Consider the following 25592-nt stretch of genomic DNA (forward strand, 5'->3'; position numbering starts at 1 on the left):
GAGATGAACTCTAGATTCTTTTTCAGCACAAAAAGAATGTAGTATGATTTAACAGAAGTTAAATTACCAGCTTGATGTACTTTCTGTAATATTTGGTCTCCACACCTCCCCATGTCATTACAAAAGGAACTATTCTCGTTCTTAATTTGTGTATTAGACCAGTAAATTTGCAAGGGTTATGTTTTCTAGTTTTAATTCTCGACCATAATAGTAGGTACTGTTTGCATATATCAACTTCAACTAATGAACTTTCATTCCTTTTATCAAACACAAATATGTATGCTTATTATAGTTCACCTTTATATTATGATCAACCTCTTATCTACTAATATTTCTGCTTGAACATTATCCGTGATCTCTTATACTGAATGCCTACGCATTTTCTTGCTCTTATAAACCCCATTTTTAATGCATAGTAAGAGATGAGATCATATAACGAACTCGTTGTGTCTTTTTATATAATAAATCCCGCCATTTAATCAAACTTGGTAGCTAAATGATTCACGGTCTTCTTAAGAGATCAACAATGAGGACAGTGTCCCTTTTGTTTACAATAAATATTTCTATCCTGTGTGAAGCGGTAAATATTTTTGTATCTAGCCTGATTATTTATTTTGACTAATCAGGCATAAGAGTCCCTATGTCTGCCTAATAATTGCCTTTGTCTTTAATTTCATTAACATAATTTATCCTTATGTCAATTTTGTTGTAAAGCGATTCTTTTTGGATTCTTTTAGCATCCTCTAGTGGCTCTCGACTTCAAAGCTATAGCTAATCCTAGATACTCGTTAAAAGCAAACAGTTTGGATTTTCTCTCTGCATCTACTTTAAGTATCGCTGCCCGCCTTAGGGGGCTGTTCTAGACTTATCAAATGTTTTATATATATTAGAAGCATACTTTCGCTTCTATTATTAATACTTATGAGGCCTCTTTTTTTTCAAATCTAGGTAGGTGTAGTCTTCCTTGCAGGATGGCTGTAGATGGACCTTGTACTTAACAACTATCTGCCGGAGATCAAAATCGAGACTTTTATATCTTATTGATTCCAATTTTAATAATCCTATATGCTAGTTTTATACTAAGAATTGCATGCTCATGTATAATTTGAATAATATTCTTACTATTCAATTACGTCTTGCACATTTTTTCAACCCTCTGTATTATTTCACTTCTTACTTTTTTAAGGGTCTCCCTTTTGATAGCATCAGAGACATCATCTGTTATTCCTCTCATTTGTATCCTTGATGCTCTTTTAGTACCACTGCATCTTCACTACAATCACTTCCGTTAATTGGAGACTTACCTCTGTGCATTTCGGAATCTACAGCGAGGAAACTTTTTAGTTTCCACATTCATCAGTTTCTAAACAACATCGTTTTCTACAGGGATCAAAATCATCATCAAATTGAAGATATTTTATTACATAAACACTTTCCTGAGTCTATATTTCCTTTTTGGTAAAAAGAATTCAGTTTCCTACTCAACGGATCCATACATAGTACAAACAAAAGCGGCAAATAGAGATTTTTTTGTAATACCCCCTTCGATCTTTCTATTCAGTATCGTTTCCGATCCTAATTTTATCTTGATTTGCAACCTTTAACAGTAGCTTCTAAAATTTATTAGTTCGTTTTGGTTATTTAACTTGCTAATACTTTTTAATAGATAAAAATGGTCTACGGAGTCTTAGGTTTTCTTTAACACAAAACACATAGTCTTTAGCTTCTTCCATTCTTCTTATTGACTGCTGTATTAATCATATCTTGTTGGTCTGAATATGTTTAATCATATGTTATATATCCTTATTATTTTTACCCCTCATTATGGAAAATAAACACATGGGGGCGATACCAGAAAATGGGTCTACAAAGGAGGACCGTGGCCAAGAGGCTAGAATATTATTAAAAGAGGTTAAAAGGATTGTTTATGAGTTGTTTTTAGAGAAAATTGATGAGTGTGGATTTAAATTAGAAATTTTTAGGAGAGGTTCTATTTTATTGAGAAATTTTATTGTTGAGAGGATCTCGCAAGAGGGTAGTTGGAAGGAAATTGAGGAAAAATTAGAGTTGCTAGCTATTCAGGAGGAAAAGGAACAAGTGAGAAAAAAAGAATTTGAAGAGTTGTCCCTAGCGTTATGGGCTAAATTTGAGGAGAAGAATAAGTTGTCTCGTGAGGAAAATAAAAAGAATATGCGTTGCTACAATTGTGGGAAGTTAGGCCATAGTGTTAGATTTTGTAGGGGAATGAGGCGAGATTCTGAAGACAGAAGAAATAAAAGTAGTTTTAATTATGTTGGTAAATGTAAAGTGCAATTAGACTTAGAGGGTAAATGTGATGACGATTTCAATTCGGACAAATGTGATTATTATAATGTTGATGGTGGGAAACGTAAGAAGAAAAATTTAGGGGATATACAAGATTATAGCAAAAGGGACAATAATAAGAGAGTTCTGTTGAGAAGGGATGTAAGAGGCATCGCGTATTTAGAGGAGATTATTTCACGGGTAGGAGGAAGAGAGGATGAAGATATTAGTTTTTGTAAGGTTGAAAAATGTATTATCAAGACTCAAGAAGGCAAGAAAGTTGTTAAAAAAGGGCAGGCTATAGCTCAGGCTTTGTTGAAAAAGACGGAAGATTATATTAATAGTTTGGAAAGAAGAAAGATAATTAGAAGGTCGACATCTGACTGGAGAAATCCCATTAGAGCGATTGAGAAACCGAATGGTGATATAAGATTAGTAAGTAATTTAATTGCCCTTAATGACATTGTAGAGAAGGATCCTTATGAGTTAACTAGGATAAGAGATGTTATTAGAAGTACACAGGGATCTGAATTTTTTACCGTGATAGATCTAAAGGAGGGGTTTTATAGTATTGAGATTGAAGAGAAGGATAGGTTTAAGACGGCTTTTGAGTTTAATAAAAAGGTATACGAGTGGAATTCGATGGTCATGGGGTTTAAAAACTCACCGCAGATATTACAAAGAATAATGAATGGGATTTTTGAAAAATTTATTGGTAAGGGAATCGAAATTTATATGGACGATATTGTGATTCATAGTAAGACAAGAGAGGGTCACGACAAATTGTTGAAAGAGGCTGTGGATATATTAGAGGAGAATAGTATGAAAATTAATTTGGCTAAGGTTCAATTATGTAAACGAGAGGTGATGTTGTTAGGAGTAACAGTTAATGGCAAGGAGATACTGCCATCTGAAATAAAGCAAAATGAAGCGTTAGAATTTCCCAAACCGGAGTGTGTATCAGATGTTAGGAAGTTTCTTGGGCTGGCTGGATGGTTTAGAAATCATATTGATAATTATGCAAAACGTACATTGGCGTTGACGGATTCTCTTAAAGGACGAGGAAGTAATTGGAAATGGACAGAAGAAATGGAAAAAGAATATATTAGTTTAAGGGAAGTGATTAGGGATTTAAAAGGTTTAGCAATTGTTAATTATAATAAGGAATTTTTGTTACGCACGGATGCGAGTAATGTTGGAATGGGTGCTGTTTTAATGCAGGAAGATGATCAAGGTAATTGGGTACCAGTACAGTGGGCATCAAAAAAGTTTACGCCTACGGAAACGAGATATGGAATCAGTGAGAAGGAGATGTATGCAGTCTTTTGGGGAATTAAAAAGTTTGAATATGAACTACGCGGAAGAAGATTTAGGGTAGAAACTGATCATAAGGCATTGATCGAGATTAGAAATAAACCAGCATTTAACAATAATAGAATTAACAGGTGGATTGAAAAGATTCAAGAGTTCGACTTTAGCATTGAATATAGAGAGCCTAGTACCATGGTTGTAGCAGATGCACTGAGTAGGGTACATGAAAATGAGAAAACGCTAATGAATAAGGAGAGAAGTATTAAACAGGCACAGGGTAAATGGGACAAGCATGTTAAAGTTGTTGATGGGAAGGAAATTTGGGTATTTGACTCTGGTAGAGAAGCGGAGATTCCAAAGAAAGAATTGCGTGAAGGTTTAATTGTCAATGCTCATGAAAATTTGGGACATAGAAGTTTAGGATCAGTGTACTATGCAATGAAGTTTGAATTTTATTGGCCGGGTATGAAGAAGGATATCGAGGATGTTTTAAAGAAGTGTGAAGTTTGCCAAATATATAATAGGAAAAAGAGTGGTGGTTGTGATTTTGTTAGTTCAAGATTTTATTTGGAAAAGGTTGCTTTGGATTTGATTGAGTTTAGAGTTTTAGGGAAATATGTGTTGGTCGTGATTGATTATTATACTAGGATCGTTTGGGGAAAAGTAATAGAGGACAAACGCGGAAGCTCGGTTGTAGGATTTTTAAAATAGTTGTGTGGATCAGGAATGAAACCGGTAGAAATAATTACTGACAACGGTAAAGAATTTAGTAATGAATATATGAGGAATTGGTGTTCAGAGGAAAATGTATTACATAGGAAAGTAAGCGTAGAAAGTCATAGAAGTAATGGAAGAGTGGAAAGGGTAATAGGAACCATAAGAGAAGGAATATTGAAAGATGATGCTGTGGATTTTGAAGCCAAGGTTAATAGATGTATATGGCGTTATAATAACAGCTATCATGAAGGGTTGAGATGTACACCGTTTGAGGCCTCAAGAGACGAAACGGGCCATGTTATGATCGAGAATGGACCTGAAGGATTTTATAGTAGGAGGTTTGTGGCTCGCAAAAGAGAGAAATTCTATAAAAGGTCAGAGAGTTAGGGTAGCGAAGAAAGAGAACTTATCGGGTTGTAGTAAGTATGAGAAAGGAAGGTTTTTAGGATATGGTGTTATCAAGGAAGTTTGCGGAGGTGACTCGTACTTAGTTAGTTTGGAAAATGGTAGGATCGTGAAAAAGCGGCATTATGATTTAAAAGGTCTGCTTGGGATTAATGAGTTCTAGTATTAGACTACCGTCTTGGAGGGGGGATGTTATATATCCTTATTATTTTTACCCCTCATTATGGAAAATAAACACATCATATAAGATTTATTGCTATGGGTGGAAATAATAAAAAAAAATAAGATCAACTGATACATGACCGTTTAAACCCCTCATTAGAAAAAAAACCCGCATTGAAAATTTTATATAATGGAAAAAATAAAAAAAATAAAGAAAAAAGACTTAACGATAAATTTGAAAAGCTAAAGAAGAAATTTATACGTCTTTTAAGAATATATATATCTATAATTTTAACTTTAAACTACAGGTATCAATATATGGTGAAGAGAAAAGTGATCGAATCCAAACATTATTATAAGAAGAGGTTTCAAGTTCCATCGAGGCATGAGACGTAAAAAATGCAATATATGTTAGAATAGGGATAGTTGGTTGTCTGACAGAAAGGAAGGTGATGGCTTGAATCGGCCGAGGGACCCGCATAGGTGAAGACGTAGAGAATCTAGAAGAAACAGATGCAATGTAGTGGTAGATTCCAGTATTCTCATTAAAAGCTAACGTGGCTGATATTTTGAACTCCGTGTTCAAAAATACAGAGAGATTTAAAAAGAGAATAAATCAAAAAAGCTGTGTTGTAGTTGAAGAATGAGATAGGCGGATAAAATCCAGTTATATTGTTGGAATGACATGAGTACGTAGAAATCGAATGCCCATTGACTTTATGAATTATAACAGGTAAAAATACCGCAAGATCAATACAGAAAGGGATATCAAGACGCATGGGCAAAGCGCAGCCCATGGTCAGTTAACATAAAAAAATATCACTTTTATTTTGAAAGTTAAGTTGTAAGCGTAGGTAGTAGTAATGATAATTACATCGCCCAGTTCTAAATTTAGCGCGGGATGTAGAGAATATATGCTAAATAAATATAGCCCTTTACATACAATTTTCTTTAACAACGTCGATTTTCTGTATTTTAAAAGACCGGAGAGACTGTAAAAGGTACTTAAAGTTTTCGGCCCGGGTTATTTATGAATATTTCTAATGTCTATTAAAGAAAAAAACACTCTCTCTCAATTTGTTTGGTATTGTGTCACAGGATCGTTAAAGTTTACGAAATTGACGTTGTGATCTACAGCCTTGTGCCTCATTCCTGCGATTTGTCTATGCGGCATCATATGCTTTCCATTGATAGATGATCACAATAGAACTAGGTAATATTTTATCTTGCATTACCTTATAGATGATAGCCGCATTTCTACTGGCCACAGAAAAAGTAAGCAAAAACTTGTTCTGCATTAATCAGTTTTTTAATTTTTTTAAATTTTTGTAGAAAAAACTCATCTTTTTAAATTATTTTGTTCTTACCAATTTTGTCGTTTTTTAAAGGGGTCCTTTCAAATTTTCAATACGGGTTCCAAATGGTCATGTACCGATCAACTTAATAAGAAGAATATTAAAATGTTATTTTATAAGGAGTTCAAGCATAGAACCGCAATAAATAAGGAAGAAAACCAAAATTTAGTATAGAAAATGCTTTTAGTAGGCACGAAGAACGAAAAAATCAATTTTAATTTTTTAGATTTATAGAAAATTTGGCAACTGTGATCAAAATAATAAGTAGATTAGACAGCCTGCATAAAGAGGGAAACCTACTTTTCTAATAAATATTCTCGAAAATCACTAGATGTTTTGTAAAAAAAAATAAAACACTGGCATTGAATTATAACACAATAAAAAATGATCTGGTCTTAAAGGTCTTAAAATCCTCAATATTTTTAACAATGTATGATACGAAAGAAGGCAGTGGTAACCTTAACCCTTCATTGTAATACATTAGCAATATTCATTAAACAACTTATTTCTGAGGTCACGCAAAGAGCATAATAAAGAATTATCTATGTTTGGTTTCTGTTATGCATGTGAATCCATAGACATATCTTAACTAAGTTTACATTTATTTTAATAATGACTAATAGAATACAAAAGACAGTATTTATGTAGTAAAACATAATATATAAAAAAACAATATATAAAATATCATTGTAGTAAGAATACAAATCAAGTTTTTTAAAGATTTGTAAGGGCTGCTTTACCTGCATAAACACTAAGACCTCTTAGAGAAATTCGATAAATAAAAATCTAATAGCATATCGCTATTAGTATTAGTTATATATTATTGACACAGAATAAATTAGTTAAGTCATATTAAGGACTCTTTTTGTCTAATGTTCAGGTTAGGATCCCAATCAATACACTATAGTTTGTACATATTGCAAACTAGTTTCAATTACGCTCTAATTTATTTCATGCGGAATCATTTTAGAACAGTTTAACTTTCATTTTATTAAGGTCCGTGATAAAATTAATCCTACTTGATATACTTCTTTGCGGGGTTCTGAAAGGGTCTATTTAAATCTTTAATTTGTACATTAACACGTATTTCATTACTTGATGTCTTCAAAAAGGTAATATAAATAATACATTCGCGCGGTAAGTATAGAACCAAATTAAAAATACATAAAACACACAACTCTCTATAAATCAATCATCATCGACGAAAAGAACCATTTTTAAAAAAAGCAGCTAAAAGTGCTTAATTAATTATATTTGACATTAAAAAAAAACTTAAGTATTGATCTTAGTATTCAAGGCCAAGGAAGGTCATGTCTACTAACAACCCCGAATATTGTCAATCAATAACTTAAAAATTGAACATGCTGAAATATATATATATAATATGCTTTAAATTACATTTATATATCTAATATAATAAAAAAATTACTGATGATTTATCTAAACTCTAAACATAAAAAGAATCATTTATTGTAGAAATAAATTGGTGCGATACAAATATCCGATACCAATTGAACTACTTAGTGTAAGGGCAGTACTATAATCAAAATTCAATGCTGTACCAAAATTATTGTCAGAGCCATGGGCGTTATTAACGTTTTCGCGAATATCCGTAATGTTTGCACAATCTTCAGAAATATCTTTTAAGTACTTAATGATTTGATTTCGGTCATTTATGATAATAAATTCTTCTGTTAATGTAATTAACTGTTTTATGTCAATATTAACATATTTATCAACGATTAATTCAACTTGACAAAGATTAAAATTAGAAACGGAATTATTAAAACACAAAAATAATTAAATAAAGGTCTTAAATGATGTATCATCACATTCATGAACATATTTACCGCTTCCTCTTTACCAGTAAGTTCATCCCCAACACGTATTCAAAAGTCATAAAACTTCTAAACTTTTCATAAAAAAAAGTCATCTATATTTATTTCATATTCTTTCACTTTAGATTTTTGTGGAATTTATACTTTAAGAGGAAATTCAATTTTATTTAGAACATTATAGTAAATTTTTTTAAGTATTTTATCTGCCTTTTCAAGGATTTCATGACCATAAGAATAAAAGCCAACGTTACGTGATAAATATAACCTACATTTATCGAATACTTCCGCCTTGTTTTCAGAAACGGGGTTTCCTATTAATCTTTGAATATTTAGTACAACAAATATTGAAACAAAATACATCCTATAGGGCTGTAAATATTTTTTTATTTAATATGCAAAAAATGTTTATTAAATTGAGATTTTTTTTAAAAAACTTTATAAATGCGCTTTAATGGACAATTGTAGGTTAAATGCAAAATATCAAATTTGTAAATAAATTGTTAATTTATTTAATTAAGATAAACAAACAAAAAAAATTTATAATCATCAGAATGAGAGCAATTCAACTTTGGCCACATTCTTACCAATATAATTACAGAAGTTTTTTATGCATGTTTTTCTAAAGTCGATTCGGAAAAATGTGGAGGTGGATTATGAAAAAATGAAGTTATTATAAAAAGCCTAATCACCAAAAATGAAAAAATTATTTTTCGGTTTTGTTTATGATTTTTTTTCCTTCTTCCACTTATTGATCGAGACTAATCTTTATTATACATTAAAAAGTATAATAAAGATAAGTCTCGATTAATCTCTATATAAACAATATTATAAAGGTTTCTAAATCGTTATAATGATATACGTATTATAAATAAACAATTGTATAAATATATGTTTTTTATTTTTGGATAAAAAATAATACATATCAAAAAATTGAAGTATTTATGATTAAGAATAGATAAAAATGCATAAGTATTACATATTACAAAAGTGTTTGACCATAAAAATCAAAAATATTTTTAAAAAGACTTAATTAATATATCTACATAAAAATAATTTAACACAACCTATAATCTGCTTATAATAACAAAAATTGATGAAAAACATGTTTAACAATAACAATAATTGATTTTATAAAAAAGAAATCTTTACAAATGCAGACACATATCTTAAAGTAATGCGTTATTAAAAAAATCTAAAAAAATGTTTATATAAATACTATTGAAATTGTATTTTAATAAAACCATTTTTTGTACAAAGGATGACGGAGCAAGATTTCCTCCTTAAACGTAAAATTAACGACTTTTAAAATGAAAATTTTATACTAGTAGATGAGATCCGCCCCAGTGTTAAACTCCAAATAAATTAATTAAAAAAAAGGAAACCATAAAATACCCCTTTAATTTTACTAGTAATCTGCAACTCGAGATTAGTCATATTTATGTTGCAATTGTTTTCACGCAATTTTGGAAATCCTATAAATTTTCTTTAAGAGCGTAAGATTTTTTTTATAAAAGTAAATTTAAAAAAAAATTTAAAAGAATTTTTAAATTTTTATATCAATAGATGAGATCCATGTTCTCTTCTATGGGCGGATCTCTTGACCCTTAACTCCCGCAACTACGTAGATTTTCATGTTCCTTTCCGCTCTGGATGCTTCGACTTATTAAAACAGGTCATTGAATAAAAACTCTGTATTTATATTGGCAAAGATGGGCTAAAAAAATTAGCCAAAAAGACAATTAAATCAACATACAACAAGTACATAATTAAAGAAAAATCTATAAAGATGTTTGGAAAAGAAGTATTCTATGAATGTATTAAAAGAGCAAAAAGTGCTTCCGAAAATATATTTAGCAATATAATTATTCATTTGGGTTCATAGTATTACAAGTGTTTACATTTATATTTTCGCCCTCCCAAAAGAGCGTTTATGTCGGAAAGCGAAAGGGCAATAATTCATAACTAGGTGCAAATCTCTACAACTTACAAATCACTGACTGTTTGTTGATAAGTAATGTTAGTTATACTCTTGTGTTGAAGACCTATTGCTGTTGAAAAAGACGCCGTATATTATGAATAATTCTTTAAATTTTTAACTTGAACAGGTTTAATCATGATATTGAAGCTGTATTTTGCCGCTGAACCGAGTTTGTTCTTAAATGGTGCTTGAACCAGGCGTTTATTTTAGTCAGGTCCACAAAAGTGTAGTCATAAATGACTAAGGATCTGTTTCATACTAGAACAAAAATTTCACCTACAAGCGAGGCCAATAAGATTTGCTGGCGTGTAAGCATAATTATTGTGGCGCGCGAGCGTTGACCCCGTGAAAGCGTTGATCTCCCCAAAAACGTAAAAAAATATGAAATAAAAAGAACACAAAGAAATTTTTAAAAACGAATGTTTAATATTAAAGTTTTTTATGCCTAGACATAGGAAAAATTTGAGTACCTTCTGTAGTTTTACATTTCACTCTGTTGTTTGAGAAAATTTCTATAATCTTAACTTCTTTAGAATAAAAGGAAGATAATTTATGTTTTTTTGTTTTGATATTATTATCAAAGTCTTTAGCTACAATGACTTTGTCACCGATTTTAAAGGTAAATTTTGAGATATTAACCAACGAATGACGATTCATTCTTGCAAGGTAATTTGGATCAACTGAACCAGTTTCAGTTTGCTCTTTAAAAACACTATTTGTTAAATCTCTTTTATTTTCTGCCTCGAGTATTATTTCAATTTCTTTTAAGCTATCATCTGAAACGTTGTCCTCATCTTGCGTAAAAAAAGAATTAAATCCTGGTAAAAAATAAATAAATAAAACGGGACCTGCTTTGTCGCACTATTTTTGTCTAAATTATAGTTGTAAATGATTTTATTATGATCTTTCACTATTCCTTTCGTTTTAATGTCCAAATTGTCAACGGCAAGCAACCCTTCTTCAAATAATTGTTTTAGTTTTTGCGAGTAAAAGTTTAATTAAACCTTTTTATTTGCCCATTTGACTGTGGGTGACTCAGTCTACTATGTTATTGAACAATAAAAAAGTTCACGCAATGTTTTTCACATGGGAATTACAAGATTGATTCTTATTATCGCTTTGAAGGGGTTTTGGAGGACCAGTCATATTTTAAAATAGAAATTTTAGAATTTTGTAACCTTTTCTCCCGTTTTACTCAATTATAGAAAATCTAGACAAACTTAGAGTACAAATCTATTAAAGTTAAAATCAACAACACACATCTTTAAACTTTTTATAGCGCGTCATATCGATTAAATCAATCGTAATTCGTTTTTCGTTTTAGAGGACATAATATGAATTAGCACTCTTTAATTTTATTCGTTACAATTGCCCACATTTGATGCATGTAAGAGACGACTTATCTTGTAATGTCCCTAGGGATTTTATAAAGCCTCATTTAATGATACTCGAATTTGTTAATGCCCTGTTATGAAGCTGGTTGAAGCTCTACATTAAACTTCCATGGCTTTTAACTGTTGACTATGAAAAACTTTAGGTGTTTTCTATTGGCCCATCCACCAAAAATAGCGCCCCATTTATTAGAAGGGAATTGCCAGCTTTTTGTTTCAACCGTTATTTATTGCTTTTTTAAGCAACTTCAATATCCCTGTCTTGTATAAATAATGTTAAATTGTCGTAATCAACAGCATTTCTGGTTGAAGAATCATTATATCCATCAAATGGCACTATGCATGAATTTTTTTATTGCAAATTTATTTTTTTCAAAGTATGCCATAGTCTACTGATATGCTTACGGATTCCTGCGCATAGGTCGTGAGTATAAATTCTGTTCGGGACGTTTATTTATCTAATTGAGATATGATTTAGACTGAGGCTTCCCGTAATTCAACTCCGGGGTCAATGCGTGCACGGGTTGAAACTTCTAAAGGGTCAACGCTTTCGCGCTAATTATACATATTTTTTCGATACACAGCCGTTTGGAACTTATTTTAGAAATTTATAGGGATCTCCTACAATAAAATGACAAAATTGGTAAGAATAAAATTTGTTAAAAAAGATCAGTTTGTTTAAATATGAAAATAAATTTGGTTAAAAGCTGCTTTCCTGGTTGATCAGTGTGTAAAGATAGTCATAGCTAATGTTTTAATTAACGTTTTTTTAGTAATTTCTTTTATCGTCGTTGTTGGGCTTAAAATAATTCCTTTTATAGTTTAATTTTACCGCCCTTTCAAAATTTATGAAGTTATAAATACTGCAATATTTTGAGTGATGAAGTTGTTTTAATTACTTTGTCTTCTGTCCATTGTATGTATACAATAATTCATGGTAAACAAATGGCTTCTTTGACATTTGACAGTTCTGACTGAGGGATTAGTATGTATCTCCTCTATTATCTCTAGAGGGTCTAAAAGGATGTTTTATGACAAAATTAAAGTACATTTCAAAAATTCCATAAAAACCTGCGGGAGCAATACTTATCCTGTGGCTAGTGAATTTGGGTATTCTCCTCGAGGGGATACAAGATAATGTTTACCAGTTCTATTCTGATCACTAATAAAAATAGAGTATATGTTGCTCCAGTATACAAATCACAAGGATGGAGCACAGGATTTGAATTACATCATCATTTTAGTAAACTATAACGATCCAGAATTCTGAGACACAATACTAAACAATTTGAGATATTTTGGTTTCTTTTTGAGAGAGATATTCGGTATAGACATGGAATAAACCATTACGAACCCGATTACCTCAAACATTTTTTTTGGTCTTATTAAATACCGAAAATTAACGCATAAATAATCTTTTTATTATTAAAAATAAATTGTTTTGTCTCATTTTACAATTTTTTTAATTTTTTTTAAATTCAATGCAGATTCATTTTCCCAAATCGAGTTTCAAACGGCCGTGTACCGATTTTTCATTATAAGTGAAGTTTTTAGTGACTTTTCTTAGGTATGCTAATTCTGTCTTTTTTACAATAAACAATTATATTTTTTTTTATAATTTTATTTTCCTTTGAAACCCCATATCCCGTAAGCTTATGACTTATTACTTGACCGCATAACACTGCCGATTCGCATTACAATCTGTTTGTTAGCATCAACTTATAAAAATAGATTTGTTTTTATTAGTATCCTAACCATATATTTATGCGTCATGTGGGGGTTTTTAGTAATATAAGAAAATATAAATATATTAATGTTTTTTAGTTATTTATCCCTGGATTTATAAATTTTTAAAGTATTTACAAAAATGAAATGATATAATAACTAAAATCATCCAATTTTTATTACTTAGTTGTTCTTTAAGCAAGATATTATAGTGAAACTTCATCGGCAATCAAATTGATTACATGTGGTTGGTATTTTCTCCTCATATAATGTTTTAATTTCTACAAATTTTCGTGTCAAAATTATGTTTTATTTGATATAACCTCATCGGCGCTACTTAAAAATTTGCACCCCCCTAAAAAATACGTTCACTGAAAAAAAATTATTTGGTATAAAATGAGATAAAATCAAATTTTAAAGGATTTATTTTCCGGGGGGTGCGAATTTTTAAGTAATGGTATTTTGAACGTGAAATTTTTTTATTTTATCTATCCCTTATAATGAACAGGATGATGGATGAGATGCTTCAATTCAATCCATACAATCCTATTTTCACTGATAATGACAGGGCAATCGACTACGGATTGAAGAACAACTTGTTATATCCTTGTATTCCCTGTACTAATGATCAGTGCAAAGGAATTATGTTTATTCAAAACATATCTTTGTTTTCTCAAGGAAAGGGGTACAAATGTAGCAAAAAAAATTGTAAACGAAGATGTTCATTAAATAAAGGTTCTAAATTTGAATCTTTAGATATTGAATTTAAAAAAATTCTTCGTTGCATTTATTATTGGTGTCTGTCATATACTAATTTTCAGGCCATCAACATGTGTGAAACTTCTGAACCAACATATATTTCTGTAAAAGAAATAATAATGGAAACAATTTCCAAGTGTTCTACTGTTGTTACAACGATAGATGGAGTTGGTCAGAGGATACAAATAGACGAAACAGCTATTTGTAATGGAATTATAGTATCAAATCCGTCTAGTCGATTGGATTCTGAACCTGGAATTCAGTGGATAATAGGAGGTGTATTGGAAGGAAATTGTAGAGAGTTTTTTGTGGAACTAATACCCAATAGAAAATGGGAAACGATTTTACAAATATTAAAAAAATATGTAAAAGTAGGCACGGATATAGTAACTGATGGTTATCCATCCTATCCACGTGCTATAAGTGAATTTGGTTCTCACCATAGTGTGGTAAATCACTCTATGGGATTTTGTAATGAAGAAGGACAAAATACAAATTATGTAGAAAATATGTGGTCGCATCTTAAGCATGATTATAGAAAGCGTGGTGGAATAAATAAAATAAGAATTAAATGTTGGTTAGATGAGTTTAAATGGAAAAAAGAAAATATAGAATATTCAAAACCATTAACAATCAAATTAGCCTTCGTAAAAATAATTGATATTTTTTCTATGTTAAAGTAATTAAATTTTTGAACTTATAATATGTTATAACTGTTTTTTTTGAATATTTTAACTTTTGTAAATTCATATTTTCATAAAAATATTGTTTTAAATATAATTTTAAGGGTTAAAAATATTTTTTTTTATATAAATTTAATTGGTCAATGTAATTTTTTTTAGGGGGGTGCGAATTTTTAAGTAGCGCCACCTCATCTATATGGAATTGTTTATTATAAATGCATAAAATTAAAATTAGCTTTTCAAAATATAATTTATTAATTACACTAGTACTTAAATGTTTATGGGGTCTTTAATTCATTATAATGACTTGATTGACGTTCTGATATGCATTATTACTTTATTTTTATATCCTTTATCACAAATTTTCCAGATGTTCAATCTTGAAAAACACTTTTAAAAAAAACTTCCTTTTTATTCTGGCCAAACTTTTAAGTTGTATTTAAATATTTCTTCTTTAATTTTCTTATTGATAAATAAAGCAATAAAAATTGCTAATAAAGGGTGCTATGAAAATAGAATTTCTTTTTATTATTATTTTAGCACTATGCAATTCATTAGTATTTAATTTCTTTCCATATTAAAATATGAATTAAGTAAAATTTCAGTTAAATTTTGAGAATTAAAAATTGCTAAATTTTTTTGATACGACGATGAAAGAAGTGGATACGAGTAATTCTCATTATAATCATAAGAATCGGCAAATTCTAGCTTATAAAAATCTTTCTTCTTTTGAACCTCAATTACTTTACTTCTTGAATAGGTGTTTGCTGTTAATAAATCCACTGTCGTCACTCTATCAATACAAATTTTATTTTTGATATATGGAATTTTAACCATTAGTAAAAGTTTACTTCTTTTAAATAAATCTACTTTGGCTTTATCTTTCATCTTAAACATTAAGTAAAAATTCAAGATATCATATAAGTCGTCTTTCTCTTCTAAAGTCAATGGCTTAAAAAAATAATTAATATGGGGCTTCTCTAGATCTGATCTTTTAATATTAATTGAATCTTTGACACATTCTTCAACTGTATAATCCGATATAAAATAAATTGCAGGTTGATCTTTTTGTTTTATATTCATGTAAATTTCGATATTGTTCTCATATGAAACTATAAATATATTGTAGGTAGTAAGTATTGCAGTAATATAAAAAATAAAAAATTTCATGGGGTATTTAAAAAAGTTTTCAAAAACTATCATTAAATAATGTCACTTTTTGAAATAAATGTCAAAATAGCTTGAAATCTTCAAAATGTAGATAGCTAAGAATGCAATATTATTGTTAAGATTTATTCTGATTAATAAATTTTAAATTTATCAAAAACATAATAAGAAAAAACCATTAGCAATGTTTTTTAGACAATAAATTCTGACAGTGTAGCTTTGAGTTTTATTGGCCATCTGAAAAAATTAAATTTTTGATTGGCGACAAGAAAAAATCAAAAACTTTTGACAGGTACTATGATTATAGAAAAAAAAAGTTGTATAATATTTGACGTAGACTAACATAATAATTTTTTTTAAAAATTTTAAGCCAATTTGTTATACCATAATTTCTTATCAATTTAGATTGTTAATGATAAAAATAGCGTCTAGTGTAATTGAGGTTGAAACTTCAAAAAACCATAAAAATGTTATGTTAAATATTTATTATTCCAAAAACATGATTCTTTCTCAGATAAACACCGTAGTATTCGCTAACTTGTGTTAGAGTTCTGTATCCACTAAAGTTATATCTTATACAAGAAAATCAAATATAGCATAGATACGAAAATGAGGAGGAGGGATACCACAGACCTTCCCTCTTTTGAGGGTGTTCACTGTATTTTTTTTTGAACTCCAGAAACGAAGTGCAAGATAAAGGAGAAGCAATCATTAGCACTCAAATTACTTGCATATTTAAACAGTAAAAATACCAAATTAATATATATTTGTATACAAAATTTAATTTAAAAAAGTAAGATAATCATAAAACTATATTATGTTTAATAACTATATGTTGTATATTAAATTTTTTGATTGGACAATCTTGTGGTATCCACCACTGAGGAAAGTATTAAAAATGTTTTTTGTAAATTTTAGAGCTTCTTTCCATTATCCGTACCCCTCTCCAGATAAAATGGTTAAAAAATGTTGGAGGGAAAACTGGAAGAATTTGGCGGGAAATATTTATAAATTATTTTTATGATATTTGGGATATCATGTATGTATATACCATCATTCGAATTATATTGTATTTTTAAATCTTCGAATTTTTTTAATATTTTGTTATTTATAGAAGGAGATTTTTTTTATAAATCTACCATTTAAAGTGGTACGACCAGATCTAAAACTATTCAATTTATATTCTACATTCTCAATATATGGTTTATAAACAGAAATTGAAAATTACGCAATCACTTGAGATGGTATTGTGACTAAATTTTCCAAATCATATACCACAAGACTTGAAATACCTAAGAAGGTAGAAGCGTACAGCCAGATGATCAAGCCGAAGAATACGCTTGAAAGCATTCGCTGGGCTGCTGAATGAGAAAAGACGCCGGCGAGAAAGAACCATTGAGCCTAGAAGCTACCTACAACAGAAAATACTGACGCTGAACATATCCTTGTTAACTATAAATATAAACTAAATTAAGCATACCCCAATTAAATTCATTTATAGTAATTTTTTGTTCTACTCTGTTATATCGTTATTTTTATGTTCTTAAATCTTATTTTTGTCATTACATGTCAGTATATTGTTTAATATTGTAATTATTTTGTAACTTGCTGTTTTGTTTGTCGCGCGTCGCAATATCGTAATTGTTGGTAAGAAATTATTCAAATTTTGAAAAGTATGTCAGTGGGGACTCTTAAATGAGGTGTATTACATATTTTTTTGTACAGAAACATTTATTAGATTATTTTTAGTAATTATTTAATCTTCTAGGATGTGATAACAGCCGAGTTTACCACAAACAAATATTGCACCGATAGGACAAATCTATATTGTACAAGTCTTTTTTGATAATAACATTTTTAAATCAAAAAAAAATAGCTATAATATCGTTTTCTACTTTAAAAATTAATTTTAACTGAAAAAAAAAACTGAAAACAAAATAAATAAACAGAATCAATAAAACCAACAAACTTTATATTTGAAAAAAAAAATAAATAAATGGGATGAAATTTTTAATTTTCAAATAAAAAAAAGGATCGGATATGTTTGACTACAAACTCAAGTTAACGAACTTATTTGATGATTGTTATCAATAAAGAATATGCGTAAATGTTCTCAAACGAAAGATGATAATTAAAAATCATACATAAAGTTGTAGACAATTTTCATTTTTTAGATTTAAAAATTAAATAATATCTCGAAAATACGTCAAAAGGCCATTATGATCTAGACATTATATAAAATAAAAGATGAAATAATACTATAATATCAACAAAGAATGTCATTCAATTCTAGCAACTAAATAAAACCAATCCTAATAAAATTTTCATTCCGCTAACAGTTCATGACTATAAACCAATATAATTAGATATATGATTATCTTGACATGTTTTATTCATTATTGAAAAATAAGAAATGAATATAACACATAATGTATTTAAACTAGTGTTATATCTTTAAAGTGAGTTACAATATTAAGCGTATGATATAAATTTTCGAAATAGTAAGCTCAAAGTTATTATGCGGTGAAACATATAAAATTATGTTATTCTACACTTGATGGCAGCGTTTAAAAATTTACAAATGAGATGGAAAACGAATCAGTATAGCCGAGAATAAAACCTTTTAGGTAAATGTTTAATTAGTATTGATTAGATTTTCCTAGTCTCTACTCTAAGTAAAGTTACTTACTGACACTAAACATTGAATTCTATTGTAGTTTTGATATTTATGTTGTTGTCAACACTTCTAATTCAAATATTAAACGATAATAAACCCATATTAAAGCAACAATAAGTGTATAAAAATGCACGATGATTATCACATTTATATATAGAAGTAAAAATAACTCAAGTATAGAACTTGTAAAATTGCTTATCTTCAAATAATATTTGTAATAGTAAAAATATATTTACAATTTTCAAGTAGGACAACAACAAAAATTAAAATTAAATGAAGTTTTTTTAATTAACACAATTGATTTGTAAAATTATAAATTTAACAAGTTTTAAATAAAGCGCATGTTCAAAAGATGCTTAAAATCAACATACAACAAAATGAAATATAATTTTTTTGAAAGTCCTATCAATAATAATACCAATTTGTTATAATACTATTATGAAGTTAAGAAAGATCTATATTCAAAATAAAAAATATGTTTTTGACATCACAATTAAGAAGATAAAAACAATCGCTATGGCTTTTTTATCTTCTAAAAACTAAAAACAGATGTTATGATGTTTTTTGTAAAGAAAGGTTTTTTTATGTTCTACGTCTTTGTATAGTCATCATTCCAATCGACCTTTGTTTTTTACGTTGTCTTATCTTAGCTTTATCAATATTTTATTTAGATGAATAAATTATTTTGGGCCTTTTCAATATCAGGCTTTCAGTGTAATCATAAACATGGAATATTGTACACACTACTCGATTGGGTTGTTTAATTCAAATATTTGTTAATACTGTTATAACTATAATTTTTATATTGCGACCTAAGTCAAAGAGACGCACTGTTATTAAGCAACCATTGTAAATATAAAAATAATGCTTCTACATTATAACAAGATTGGTAATATAAAAAAAATCACAATTTGACATGTAATTGATTATCAACTACATCATTAAAAATCTTGAATTTTTTTCTGTGATATTGAAAAAAATTTAAATGATTTATTCTTTCTATAAATATAAAATAATTTATATTTTCACCTTGTTAGTTATACAAAAAACATTTAAATACGTAAACAAATTTTTAAAAAAATTTGTTGTTTTTAATTGTAAACTTAAAAATAAATTAAAAGTAAATAAACAATGAACAAATCTTTCAATTCTGTATTGAACTTCTGGAAAACTCAAGAAGTTGAGACTATTAGTGTGCAAATCAAAGAAATGATTTACATGAAAAAAAAATCAAATAATATTAGAATGAACAAACTTGATGGCACAATGTACTGCAAAAATTCTTATGCAGGAATTCTAGAAATGAAATCTATAAATGTAAGATATTTTGAGAAAAGGCCAGAGACTTATTCTAAATATTCCTTACAAAACGAGCATTTAAAAATAAATGATTATCACAAGATTTTTAAAGAAAGTGAGAAATTAAATCAGCTAGATGATTCGTTTCAAAATATACCTGAGCAGGAAAAAAATGTAATTTGTTTATATAAAAAGAATAACAGAAAGAGCAACAGTATATTTTGCAAATTTAAAGCTTTGGTGGTAAAATATTTCTTTTGTATGGGAGAATACGAAGAAAAATAAATCATTTGATTTTTTCGTTTTTTATTTCTTATCAATATTTTACAATATCTAACTTTGGATTTAGTATGGCGATACAAAGTGATATTATGTTATTACATTTATAAAAAAATAAGATAGATAAATTAAAGAATTAAATTTTTGTCTAATTTACTTGTTTACGTAAATTTAGGCCAATACAAAGAACTAAATAAATATTATATACAAAAATACATATTTTATTGTATATTTAGATGTAAGATAATTACTATGCCAAGATTGGATATATTATGTCAAGGGACAGTTCTCCAGGGGTCCTACGCCAACCCCGGAGGCCAGAGAATACTAGTATATAGATATTCTCTTCTTTATTGTAATCATCCCTAGAAGGGCATGAAGAAATCTAATAAACCATTTAATAGTAAAGATTCTTCAAGGACTGTTAGACATACAAAAGTCCACATATTAATTACGAAGTATTGATTGCAGATAAGGGGCAAAAGTTGTAATAGTATAAGTATGGATATGAAGCATCTTAGATGTTAATGGAAAAAAAGAATAATAAATTAGCCTTGTATATATAACAATAATGTTTCCTCAAATAAATACAGTCATTTTTATTAAAAAAAATAAGCTCAAAATAAATTATATTATACGCCGAAATAAATGTTACTTTAAAAAAAACTAGAACTATGACAGAGAGGGTCTGAATACTGCAAGCTAAATAGATCTACTATCAGTAAATAGCTAGTTAAAAAGCCTAACTTTGTCTTAGAAAAAAGATTCATGAAAAAAGATTGCAGGCATTAAGACAATGTGAACCTGATCAAAAAGGCAAAGGCTTTTGATGAACTTTCGAATAAGAAAAAGCATAAAGCTAAGAAGGTAATGAGTGAAACAACATGCTGCATGTCTACATCGAGATAATTTTTAAAGCCATTGCTTACTCAAAAAGGGAAAAGCACTATTCTTAACGAAGCTAGAGGTTGCTGACCGACGCAGATGTAAAAGGGCAAAAACGAAAATTAGAGCTCTATACTAGCAATTTTATAGAAAGCTTAAGTGCGCCATGAGTTTACCCACAATGAACCTATAAAGTAATAAGTCTGTTATGCTGCGCCTTGTGGAATAATAAGAGGAACCAAATACTGCAACAGTTTAGAAGTGTGTTCTCTAGAATACTATATTGTTAACCAGTATAAGATCACTTTCCAGACCTTGGAAGAATTTGTAGGTTCAAAATATTTGACAAATGGAAGCCTACAGTCAGCGATAGAATCGTTAATTTATTTATTTAGAAGCTTAGAGATATACATCCATCCTTTCACAAAATTGTTTGGGAAATATGCCTGGATGGGGAAACCCCAAAACTTAGTTTTATATTGGGATTAATATTTAATACCAAAAGATACCCCACTAAAAGTAGTAATGAGTTCAGGCCTATTCTTTGTATGTCCAAGCTCTACAAGCATACAACGAAATTCATTAAGAAAGTAATGCAGCCAATTGCAGAAAGTTAGGGCATTGGCAGATAAACAACTAGAGACAGTCAAACAAGTCTAAAGAGCAAGCTATGATTATCATAGCAGTCAACAAAGAGTATGCCAGAAGGTGAAGACTATGTGGATAGATGTAAAGAAAGCCTACGACTCCGTAGATCATTCTTGTCTATTAACGTGTATTAGCAAGTCAAATTTCCCTTATGAAAAAGTAAATTCTTAGAAGCCACGATTAAATGCTACACATTGAGATAAAAAGAGGGTCTGAAACGAACCTAAATTTGAAGATTGAAGAGGCAAATTACAAAGCGATTCCTTTCGCCGCATTTGTTTGTGCTATTTAAAGAAATGTTGAGCAGGAAACAGAATTCAACTTACCCAAAAATAGGAATACAGACCCACGAAAGTGTTATGAAACAAACCATCTTCTATTTATTAAAGATCTTGAGCTTCTCGCAGAAAACGATGTTGTTATAAAACTGATGAATGGGGAAACAAAAAGTTTTTCTTGGCTGTAGGTTTATAAATGAACAGGTGTGAGTCTGAAACTAACTGTAGTGATTGTAGTGAAGACGCAGTAGTACTAGAAGGGCATAAAGAATACAAATACCTTAGAATAACAGAGAATGCCTCTAGTGCTGTCAAAAGAGAGACTTTGAAAAAAGTAAGAAATGAGATAATATAGGGGTTAAAAAACTGGGCTTGACTCAATTGAATTGCGAAACATAATTCAAGTTTATAATGAGCATGCAATATCAGTAATAAACTATCATCTAGAATAATGAAATTATAACCAAAAGATCAAAGTCTAGATTTTGATATCTGACAGGTATTATTAAGTACCAGGTTCATCTTCGACCTGCAATGATTGAATGTACCTAACTAGATCAGTAATTAGAAGAGGTCTTATAAGTATTTAAGAAAAAGGTGAAGGTATAATTCCAAACATATTAAAGCCTTAGATGGTCTAGAATCAACTCACTAAGACGGGCGGCGATACGTGAATGTCGGCTAGAGAAAATACCACCTATTCAAACAAGAAGTAGTTTCTAAGAATCAAATATAGCTTATAGAAGAGATACCCCGAGGGTGCTTAAGGATCCGAAAATTCGCGCTTTACAACAAAATTGAAATGAAAACTATTGACGTTAACCGAAATATGGAGTTTTAAGTATTGTTTTTATCATTGCCTATTCTCATAAATTTCGGGATGTATTTATATACAATTTTTGAAACATTGCTCTGAATTATCATGTTTCTGATGTCGAGAAAATAATCTGATTCGTCCGGACTATCTGCCGTCCACAGAATACTTTTTTTTGGAGGGGGATTTCATATTGATTTCTCTGTATTTGGCTTTTATGGCTTTTTGGTCATAGTTTGCTCACAGAAGATTCCAAACTCATTTTTTTTATGTTTATTGCAGGATTAGCATCTTTCCCGTTTTTCAATTTTAACTCAATGGTAAACCTTAAAGTACTTATATCTGAACGTGACGAATGACGATGTTCTATTCCGATTATAGGGAATTTTTTGGTTTTTTAATTCGCAACTAATATGTAGATCAATCCCTTACACGGGAACCAAATTATTGATATGTGGTCCTTGTCCAACTGTTTCTGCAAATTGTTACATACTAAAACACCGCCTTTTAACTTTACAGTACAACAAGCTTCGCCAAATCCATTATACTTTGACTCAAGAGAAGATTTTTTATTTGTACAACAAATCGCGTCTTTTGACCTTTTGCGAATATACTTACGTACATGGTTTTCTATAGACCAATGATATACCTTTTCGTACAAGCTAAAAGATTACAACAATCCTTGGCAATACACACACCTTTTACGTCGCCGCAATAATAGGCTGTCTTTTATTTTGAATGAGCTGAACCAACGTTGTATACCAGTTTCGGCAACTGAGGGCATAAGTATCCAGTATGAAAGTTCCACGAGAGCTTTTATTACTCTACTTGTATAATCAATTAGTTGGATCGAGGATACCGTTCTAATGTGCTATACCCTTATCTCATTCAGCCCGTACACATAAGATGCGCTTATGAACTTATATGTCGCCTCTCTTATGATTCTTTTCTCGGCCTTTAGGTGCGTTTCTGCACTAGATGCTAATCTCATTATGTATGACGCACACAAGTTTTAATGTATCAACTTAACGTTAATGTTGACATTTTTATGGTATAAGTTGTTCTACCCTCATCATAGAAAGTAGAAACAATGGGGGTACTCCTAGAAATCGAACTCATCTATTGCTCGATGAAAGCATCGCCTTCGACCACTGCGCTTTAATACAACTTCATACAGCTTTTCCATCAATACTTTTATGGTATATTATTTGTTCTCTTCGCACAATAATCGGATTGAAATTAAAGTGCACATAAACTCGCATTTATGTACAATCTGTTTTATTGATTATATATATATCCCTTTACAATTTCTTATTAGCAGTCATTTTTAGTTATCAGAAAAATAGAACAGCGCGTGTGTAGTTCTCATAAGGATTTTTAGTAAAAATTGGAAATTTAAGCTTTAAATGCTTTGTCGTTTAAGTTGATAAAGCTTTATTTTTTCAATATAAAATGTGTTTTTGTATCTTTACAATGACATTCCATTAATCTATGTATAATAATTGACAAATTATCGAGTTTATAATAAAAACATATTTTTTACTTAAAATTCGGCAACTCTAACTTCTCAATTTTTTTTATTGATATTTATATTGTAATTTGCACTTTAGGCATAAAAATATAAACAAAAGGTTTAAAGGGATCTCTGATTTATTTTTTTCATACTTAGTTGTTCGTTTTTTAAACGAAATTTATTATCATATCTATCTTTCTGTATAATTAAATTTCCTCATCTTATTTTTTTTACCCTCCTCCTTGCCTTTGGATTTTAAAGTACAAACACGGTTGTTGTATTATTTAAAAATTTATAAATTCCCCCCTTAATTTTATCATGAATATAGATCTTAAAAATAAAATGGTGGTGAATGTCAAATTTGTGCCCATGACAAGGGAAATAACGGTGGGAAATGCCACTCTAGAGCTAAAAAGACTGGAAAATTTGTCTTTTTTTAAAAGCATGAGCGAAGATGAAAAGATAGAATTCATTATTAGCAGAGCATGCCATGAAATCATTGAATGGTTTTGCAGTTCAACGTCAAGGAAAACTGCTATGAACTGGATTCGTTTTAAAGAGGAGTTGGAGGGGTTTTGCAGCCCAAGCAAAAGAGAAAAACGACGTGTTTCGTTTAAATCAGGAATATAATCAAACAATTTGTGAATAAATTAAATTGGTGGAGGAATCAGCAAAGCCCCACAAACTAAAAAATGAAGAAAAGATAAAAATAATTTTTTGCTGGACTGAAAGAGGATGTTCCAGATGTGAAAAGATTAATAATTAGGAGTAAAGTGTTAGATGAGAATTTAATTATGATATTTATTTGTTAGAAGATATTTAGGCAGAAAAAATAAAAAAGGAAGAGAAGAAAAAGAAGAAAAAAGGGAACTTAAATCTAAAAAAGAAAAAATCAATGAATTAGAAGATATATTGTCGCAGCTACAAAGTTTAAAGGTTCAGGAACCAAAAAAGTTCTCTTGTTACAACTGTGGAAGGTCAGGCCATACTTATAAATTCTGTAGGGCCCCGCGAGACAATAACAGATCATACAAAAGAATCAATGAAGTAGTAGGAGACGCTGAGAAGAAGTCCAGGACTTAATTAATAAAAATAATTCAGTTTATATCAATGGAATATTATTTGAGGCTACACTGGACACCGGGTCCCATTATAATTTCATATAAGATGCTGTTAGATGAGTATTGAAAGTTAAAACAAAGAGTAACAATCAAAAATGACCTTTTATACTTGTTTAGATAACCCTTTTTGTATTAAAGAACATGTTTTTTGGAAATTGAATATAAAGGAAAAAGATTAAGTCAGAAATTCTATATTTTATCTAAAGTCAGAGCAGAGAAGATTCTTGTTGGAAGGGAAACAATCAAAATGTTAATGGAATGTGAGAAAATAGTGAATCAGGCA

At 29.6% G+C, this 25592-nt stretch overlaps 3 protein-coding genes across 3 annotated transcripts; 2 read left to right on the forward strand and 1 right to left on the reverse strand.

Moving 5' to 3' along the window:
• Nucleotides 1–15189: 15189 nt before the first annotated feature.
• VNE69_01049 (putative SP-containing protein) lies at nucleotides 15190–15798 on the reverse strand (the record flags this gene model as incomplete). The annotated part of the gene is made up of 1 exon (XM_065472181.1): nucleotides 15190–15798. One exon carries the CDS (start codon nucleotides 15796–15798, stop codon nucleotides 15190–15192), a length of 609 nt encoding a protein of 202 aa, XP_065328253.1.
• A 3805-nt stretch (nucleotides 15799–19603) lies between these two features.
• On the forward strand, nucleotides 19604–20056 carry VNE69_01050 (uncharacterized protein; the record flags this gene model as incomplete). The annotated part of the gene is made up of 1 exon (XM_065472182.1): nucleotides 19604–20056. The coding sequence occupies one exon, from the start codon at nucleotides 19604–19606 to the stop codon at nucleotides 20054–20056; it is 453 nt and encodes a 150-aa protein (XP_065328254.1).
• Nucleotides 20057–24506: 4450 nt separating this feature from the next.
• VNE69_01051 (uncharacterized protein) lies at nucleotides 24507–24818 on the forward strand (the record flags this gene model as incomplete). Its single annotated transcript, XM_065472183.1, has 1 exon — nucleotides 24507–24818. One exon carries the CDS (start codon nucleotides 24507–24509, stop codon nucleotides 24816–24818), a length of 312 nt encoding a protein of 103 aa, XP_065328255.1.
• Between the last annotated feature and the right edge of the window lie 774 nt (nucleotides 24819–25592).

The sequence above is a fragment of the Vairimorpha necatrix genome, chromosome 1 (genome assembly GCF_036630325.1).
Source record: "Vairimorpha necatrix chromosome 1, complete sequence".
Taxonomy (NCBI): domain Eukaryota; kingdom Fungi; phylum Microsporidia; family Nosematidae; genus Vairimorpha; species Vairimorpha necatrix.